The sequence below is a fragment of the Opisthorchis viverrini genome (assembly GCF_000715545.1).
Source record: "Opisthorchis viverrini unplaced genomic scaffold opera_v5_132, whole genome shotgun sequence".
In the NCBI taxonomy this organism is placed as follows: Eukaryota; Metazoa; Platyhelminthes; class Trematoda; order Opisthorchiida; family Opisthorchiidae; genus Opisthorchis; species Opisthorchis viverrini.
The window spans coordinates 615,039-623,277 of record NW_008751789.1 but is presented as its reverse complement, the minus strand read 5'-3'; the positions used below and the strand labels follow the sequence as shown (position 1 = coordinate 623,277).

General features: G+C 44.9%; 1 protein-coding gene across 1 annotated transcript in view; it reads left to right on the top strand.

Moving 5' to 3' along the window:
• Positions 1-746: 746 nt before the first annotated feature.
• The window catches only part of T265_06420 (hypothetical protein), a gene marked incomplete at both ends in the record, with an annotated part of 13,942 nt that continues 6,449 nt past the window's right edge, over positions 747-8,239 (top strand). Inside the window, 8 exons of the mRNA XM_009171678.1 lie at positions 747-942; positions 1,345-1,472; positions 1,934-2,062; positions 2,106-2,236; positions 2,282-2,420; positions 2,464-2,735; positions 3,429-3,789; positions 7,191-7,478. Coding sequence (XP_009169942.1) covers positions 747-942; positions 1,345-1,472; positions 1,934-2,062; positions 2,106-2,236; positions 2,282-2,420; positions 2,464-2,735; positions 3,429-3,789; positions 7,191-7,478 — 1,644 coding nt within the window. The remainder of the gene's footprint in view (positions 943-1,344; positions 1,473-1,933; positions 2,063-2,105; positions 2,237-2,281; positions 2,421-2,463; positions 2,736-3,428; positions 3,790-7,190; positions 7,479-8,239) is intronic.

Below are 8,239 nucleotides of genomic sequence, written 5' to 3'. Positions count from 1 at the left end.
GTCCTCTTCAAAGAAGAGGACGACGAAGCATAAGCCGTCCTGAACTAACCAGTCACCGTCATATCATCTTTAGGCGTGCGGTGCGCATCTTCAAAGTAGTATCCTGCTTGAGAACTGACCAGTGCTTATTACAATTCAAGGCTCAAGTACCTAACCGTGAGGCGGATATGTTAAGTGGGAAATACAAGTTCACTACCATTTTTATAGAACGCGTTGCCAGGCATGTTCTAACCCACAAGCTGGAGGGCCGTTAGACTGTTTGTCAGACCTCTAAACATTGACCATTCTAGCATGAGAGACTGTGTGTGTCGCACGGACACCACCCGGTACAGCTCAACGGGTCGCGGCGGCGTACAAGCCGTCACATCACACGAGATCCAGACTTTGTAGGTGAGAAACGGGGTGGTAGGTTTTTACTTTAACACGTGCTTCATAAAAATCATTCAGCTGTAACACTTTCGGTGTCACACCGCCATTCCACCCGAAGTAAGAACGAGGACTGGAATACTGTCAGGTCGCCTAGATAGGGCAATTCGAGAGGCGGAGGTTGGGTTCGAACCATGGACCTTCTGTTCAGTAAATTCGCGCCCTAACCACTTGGACCATCTGGCGTCAGCGTGTTAGTAACGAGGTGATTAGAAAACGGTTATTCAGTCGAGGGAAACATCCAGCACCACCGACTATGATGGCTCGGTCATGTGCTACACATGCCTTAACACCGTCTACCTAGACGAGTGTTGTTCTCCATGCCTCCTTCAGAGTGGCTCAAACGGCGAAGTGGACAACGCATGACTTGGCAAAAGGGCGTGAAAGAGATCACGAGGAGTTTGGACGTTGTTGGTGTTGTACGGCTTCCAAGATGGGGTCCCCGTGACCCCACTTGTGCTTGCCTGGAGACGTTGCATAAAATGGCGGCCAATCGATGTCAGTGGCTCTCGTGCTGTTAGTTTCCTTCCAGATTGTTTGATTGTGCGCTTGGAGGTGTAGGCACCTCAGAACACTTGACATAGACTAGCACTAGGTCCCCTCCCTCACCCATCCTTTTTCTCGCCTTTTCACTCTAATTCTTCAACTATAGTTAGATGAACTTTATGGAACTTAATGAAGTATCAATATCAACACTGATGTTGCTGACCCTGGTGATGATGATTACAAACGAGCAATTTTCGTGCCACTTTCATAACCCCAAGGCGGTTTGATTCTCTGCACTATAGTGTAAGCAGAAAAGTAGGAGACTCTGGTAAACTCGATGATGGCATGGGGTTATCGTTGGTTATTTCATCCGTGTATTCTAGTCTCATCTATTTCAATCTACATCGCCACTGTGGGTTTTTCAATTGGTAGTTCTACAGGCTTGCGATACGCCATATTATCAACCTAGCCATGTCAACTCCATTCAGAAACAGCTGAAGCGTCGCGGTAGTGCGTCAGTAGTGCTTTTGACATTAGCTTTTTGGCGTGACGGTCGACTAGTAAGTCTGAGTCAACAGCATATGGCGTAACCGTCGTGGGAATTACTTTTAGGAAATTACGATACATTTCCACGTTGGTTTTCAAGTTTTTCCCTTGAGAAGTGATTGTAATGAAAAGTGTTTTCTCTTCAGGAAAGTCCTTTCGAATATCTTTATGTGAGAGAGTACCTATTATAAATGGTTAGCTCCGTTATCTCCTAGCTCCATTCCTACCTGCATACTAGTGATCTAGACTGATGGATGCTCTCATTCGAATGTGAATTTAGTCCCGACAGGAAACTGAATCCAGCTTAATCTCTCGTTTATGATACTCCACTTAACTGTGATTCGTCATCCAACTCGACATTTTTGGGTTTTAACAGCTGATTCTACTTGTTATCGGCCTGACGTTTTTGACTTACCAGTTTACTTTTGCTGTACGCTCATCTCTGGTGGTAGCCCTGCATACTTTTTTATTGCAGCCCTCAAGCGCGGTCAAGAAGGCCCTCTCTGAGTACCAGAAGGCGCACAAGCGTGCTGAGCGTGAGCGGTTACGGCTTATGAAGGAACATCAGCATGAACTGGAACGTAAGAAAAAACTGGAGGAGAAAGTAAGCCTGCCCTTTATTCAGTTGTTCTTCGATCATCCCAAAGGAGCGTAAGATGCTTGAGAAACAGGCGAAAAAAGATGAGGAGGAACGTTTGAAAGAGGAGCGGCGTTTAAAGCGTCTGGAAGAACTGAAGAAAAAGGAGGAGGAAAAGGAGGCTGAACGTAAACGCAAAGAGTAAGTTTACGACGTCATTCATGAACATCACCCTCATTTTATAAGAGAGGAAAAGCGTAAGAAAGAAGAGGAACGGATTCAGAAAGAACTAGAAAGGCGGCGTGAGGAGGACTTTAAGACCAAGCGCGAAGAAAAGCAGCGTGCCGTCTTATTGGGATTTCTAGTGAAGGGTGAGCAGAAAAAGGTATGCGCTAGTTTCGGCTGTTGTAACCCGTTCTTTATTTTAGGAAACATCCACACCATTATCTGCTCCATGCGGTCCGTTCATGCAGTTTGAGCTACGTAAGGATATGCGTATGGCGCCTTTACATCGTGTTCCAAAATCCCTATTAACCACTAAGCGAGACAATTTGGATAAAGTCGTTCAAAGTTGGTCTCATGAGTCATCCTCTGTCCCGGGATCCTCTCTTGGTCTGTTGAAATTCGGGCGTTCTAGTTACATTCACGAACTGAAGACAAAACAGCACGTTCCTCTTTCCTGTCCTTCCACTTGGCCCACGTGAGTTTCTATTCAGGTTACGATATTTATGTCATCCCTGTCATCCTTGGTGTCATATTCACTTATCGACGGGAGATGGAACAACGTAAACTGCGTACCTGAGCCACTTGTTGTCTGGTCAAACGGTGGTACTGAGAAGACGAACCATATCTGCCAGCCTGTGCTTAACACAGTCCTATGTGGTGGTTGAGGTTACTTTTTTATTTTTAACAAGAACACGATGACGAATGTTAATATTTTCGGGATCTCGTCATCAGGTCAGTGCATATGTGGTGATTACAACAGAAGTGAAATATTAAAATACGGAGCGAAGGTTCCTTAGTGAAATGAGAAACGTGGAGACACGAATGATTGGTTGTCTGCGCCCCCACGTCGCATCTAAATGGATGGTGTGAGACAATAGAGAGGATCGTTGAGTGACTAGGTGGGTTGATTCGTCTAACATGACCAAGGTAGACTCAGCGTCCAAACGAAACGTTTTTGACAGCACAGTACCGGGTTTCGCAGACGCATGACGACTACCTTGGCTGTAGTCAAGACACGTCGTTAGGTCGATGCGGGCAATCTTTTGGGTACACAGTAAATGGTGTGAAACGACTCGTCCGGATTGACTACGTGCCCGGTGTCGATTAAGTGGGACGTGATCAAGCTTTTGGTTTGACCGTTGAGTCTAATGGTGTACCGGTAAAAGAGATGGAATAAGTTGTTAGTGCGCGAGTTTACTGACTGGAAGGTCCGTGGTTCGAACCCGAACTCTGCCTCCCGACTTCCCCTGTTGCTTGGGCAACCTGGCAGTATCCAAACCCTCGTGCCTCCTTCGTGTGGCATGGCAGCTAGGCACCGAAAGGGTGCTACAGCTGAACGATTTTTATTTTTTATTCTCTTAGAAAGTTGCCATATCGTGCGCCCAATGTATTCTACTAAACAACAGCAGGAGGAAATGTACTGTCAGGAAGGTCAGGTTTCTAAATATTTTCCCAAGTGCCCGAAACTTACTGAGATTCCTAAAAATCCACTAAATGCCGACCAGAAAGCCTTGGAACGAGGTCAGATGGTGCCCTTCAAAATAAAGTGCGAGACAGCCTTGGTCAAGGTCAACCAGTGCCCCTTGAATATATAGGATGAGGCCGTTGTACTTTTCGCACCCACTCACTTGTTCGCAATAAAGCTATGGTGTTCCTTTTTTCCCACACTAGAGCGGATATAACAGTCAGACATAACAAATGCACAACCATATTCTGGGTGAGGACTGGCATCTTGTCTTAAGTTGAGCAAGGGTTCGGTTGCGAACCAAGACCGCAGAGTCCCAGCCAAAGATTGAAATCAGAGGCGATTGACTGTGTCCGCCAACAGCTCGCCTTTATACGATAGTCTCAGGTACATTGGCTTCTTTTCAATGGTCGTGATAGGCGGTTGGATAGGGCGATTGGACATTTTTTTGGTTATAGGACTCCACAACCATCGGCTCGTAACACGTTAGTCGTACACTGCAGTTCAGAGTCCCGTGTATCAGCACAGCAAATACACCTTGCTTGGTTCGGTAAAGGGCGAATCAGGGTTCGTTTCCGCCTTAGTGGTACGACACTAAGGAGTTTTGTGTATTGTCCTGTCCACATGGGCTTTCTGTAGACAGATCTATGGCTTGAACCCGCTGAAAGTCTGACTAACTAAGCGTCCAGGAAATGGAAGGTGCTTTCACTTTCATTTCCAGAAGTGAACTGAATGGAGGGATGTGCTCGGTTGAAGTTGGTCAGGAAAGCATCCATTTCAAAGCCGTTTGATACTAGCATAAAAATATCACCCATGTACCTTGGATAAAAGTGCGCACGTCTAATCCCATCCAATCGACCGAGCTGAAGTGTACCCATAAAAATGTCGCTCAACTAGGGTTCAAGATGAGAGTTTAGTTTTACCTCCATTGCTTGGATGTGGTCTTTTGCCTTTTGCTCTTTGCTAAATTTTGAAGTATCATTCATGATCTGCATCATCTTTCTGACGTAGTCGTCCCTGTTCATAAGTACTATTCCCTGCCCTTTGTCACTATGTTCTTGTTCAAACTATGGGGATTTTTATTTTTAGTTCTTTCCCTCTTCGTTTCGGAATTATAAACGAGACTCTAATCCCGTTGGATCCGTTTCTGCGCCAGGTGGAATTTTTTTCTGATCTGATGTACACATCAAACATGTAATGGATACAGCGATGGGTTTAACTTGTTGGTCCGAAGAACCGTGTTTTGTCAACCGTACCTAATATTTTCCGAAAGCAGAGTGCTGCAACAATGAGTGAATGAATCGTTCCAAACGGTTATTGTTGCAGAATTTCCGAGACTGCCAGTTTCACCTTTTGTAGTGCACCATCTGGAAGGATTCGCATTTAGACAAATTTTTTATTTTATGAAATCTATGAAACATTTGTCAGTTAAATTGTCTGCTTGTGCTGTAGGATGTTCGCAACCAAAAATTTTTAATCACAATCCAGGTGATCACATCGTAAAGTCTCAATGCAGTAACTAAATCCTATGATGATTGCTTTTGGCTGACCTCGTCAAATTGCTCCACCAAGAGAATTTTCAATGACAATTTTCACGGGTAATCTATCCTCACATCATTCGGCTTCCTTCCCAAATCAACGAATAAGCGAAGCTTGTACTGAGATCGATTTCAGTGCATAAACAAACGTTCTTTTAAAAACCCAGATTGACTGCTCTTCTCCTTTAAAAACCCAGATTGACTGCTATTCTTGGGCCCTTCAACGATCATTTGGGAAGAGTCTCACTGTGTTGGGGTGACGGTGATGGTATAATAATTATTTTCATGAAAAACAATCAAATTGGTGATATCAGTGGGAGTTCACTGTGGAATGGAAATCCAAGTGTCTTCCCCGGAGTTATGGCCAATCTAGACTGCACTTTTAATGGGGATTTCATTCTATCAGTGAAGTCAATCTATACTGAAAAACCGATGAGCACTATACAGCCGTTTTTTCGCTTATTGGGAACTCTTAGTGATGCACGTCTCTATAAACTCCAGAGAGTTTGGATTTCCTGATTTCCCGGTCAAGTGAAAGATGAGTGGTGCTATGTCTTGTCTAATTGCGAACTAATCACACCACTGAACAGCCGTTCGTGGCCGACCGACTAAGTGTTCAAACTACTAGCCGGAAATTCGGGGGTTCGAGACTCGAAATTTCCCCATATCTCTTCACACTACCAACAGAGCGCAGTTTACAAACAGAACTTGGTCAGTCAAGAATTCTTATCAGACACTCTGCATTTGATATCAGTCTGTCCGCATCTCCCGTTGCACATCAGTGTTTGTTGCAACCAACGTTGTATCTATCTACCATGTATCAGAACCTGATGGACAAGTATTCAATGAATTAGGCTGAGTTGTTCATCTTGGCGTGCAGCCTAAGGGTGAGGGGGGGACCGATTTTGTTCATTCGGAAGTTGATGTGGCACAAAGCACAGTCGACACTACTCCAAGTGGAGTAAGCGCATCTCAGGTGTGTGACTTGGTTCGTCTATCACATATACGTTAGTAGTCCTAGCCCACCGGCCAGCTGATAGATAATTCGTTTCAGTGACGTAATGAATTATTCTGTAAGGCCCATTTATCGCACTTAAACTCTACAGAATATCATAAACGATAGATTCAGCTGGGACTCAGTTAAGCCACCTAGTAAAACCAAGTTGGTGTGCAAATGAGTGTACCATTTATCGAAACTCTACAGAATATCATAAACGATAGATTCAGCTGGGACTCAGTTAAGCCACCTAGTAAAACCAAGTTGGTGTGCAAAGCAAATTATTTTGCGAATTTCGTGCAACTTGTGTTCAAGTAGAACAAAAAGGTTGACTGGAACTCGGGATCGCACTTACCTGATGAGGCCCAAGAGGGATGAAACTGGTCGTGGGATGTCAAAGAGTCTTCAGAAACCTTGTAAATAGCGTTCGTTTGGCACTGCTTTATTCAACGGCCTCTGCATTTTATGAGCGAAAGAAAACTGATTTCGGCACTGACCATAATTTGGAGTGGACCGCATGAGAAAACCTTCTTGCCCGGATCCGGGGACTCCTGCAGTGAGATGTGGATGCTTTTTTAAGTCGCTGCGATTTTCCCCCCTATGTATCCGCTGCTTACCGCCAACCTAGCAATTTCGGATTTTAGAGGATGTGCGATCTACCTTAAAGTTCTTTCTAATTGTCTGTCATCTGGAATACAGCCATCGGAGTAAGCTTTTCAATTTCTCTCACTCTCAGCACACGTAATCCGTGGTTCAACTTTCTCGTACAAAATGGTTTCTCCTCTATCTCACTCAGCCATTTTCCAGGGATCACTGTTAACTCAGTACAAGTATGAGGACCCTCTGATGTTTATGTTGGTTTTAGCGGGACTTACCGTATTCCGTCATGTCCATTCAATTTTAATTACGTTCGTCTCATTTCGTAGGGAGCCACCCGAGGTGATGCTTATGGGTGAGGGACCATGTTCCACCCTAAACTCGCCTACGTTAAAGTATCATGGAAGCCGAGGTTCTGGTGGTACGGTGTGGCTGCGCGCCAAGCTGTTCCAATTTGTGGAGAACTATCGACCTGCGTACTACGGGTCGTGGCGTCGGCGGAGTCGTATTGTCACTGGCCGACGACCTTTTGCTCAGGATGTGCGACAACTGGATTATTCTGTTGATTCTGACGATGAGTGGGAAGAGGATGAACCTGGGGAGAGTATCACGCAGTCGGAGGTGAGTTGTGTCCCAACCGTTCTGCGGATGGGGAATTATGCGTTATGGTCACCTTAGCTGCTATCTACTGATCGCGGTTTTTGTTGTTCCGATCGCAATGGTCTTTGGGCATTAGGTTTTGATTGCCTGATCGGGACAGAGGGCTATGCAAAATAACTGGACGGTCTTTTTGGTTACGCTACTGTCGGTGTATTCACCAGTTTATTTGTCAGGAAACATGCCATCCTGTTAGGACAGTGAGTCAAATATCCGTTTTCCGGTGTTCCTACAATGACAGCCTAAAGGCGACTTTCCTTATAACTTATTTACCGTTAGATGGGGTGTGTAGCTTGGAATCAGAGATTCGGACTGCTGAACAAAGTGGCATTGTGTTTCTTACTAGTCATCGTCTTCCTTGTTTTTATAGAACGTGTCGGTGCACTTTGTAAATCTCGGGGATAGTGTGATGGCTCTACCAGTGGTTACAATCGTTCTGTCACGGGACTTAATGTCAATTCACCAGGTCGAACTACGATCATCGAAGGCGATACAACTGGTTTACTGGTTTAGTTGAGATAAGCGGCACACTAGATGTTTCGTGAGTCTGTGTAAGGGCAGTCTGCTTGTTTCGCAGGTTTGATTTCCAAGGTCACCGTGTATCTTAGACGTAAAAAAAACTGAGAGGTCGTTTCAAGAAAAGCGGAAGTAATATTTACGTTCGGAATGCTAAACACTTCGTTCTAAAGTTATCTTCGTGCTTGTTGGACGTTATCAGCCTCTAG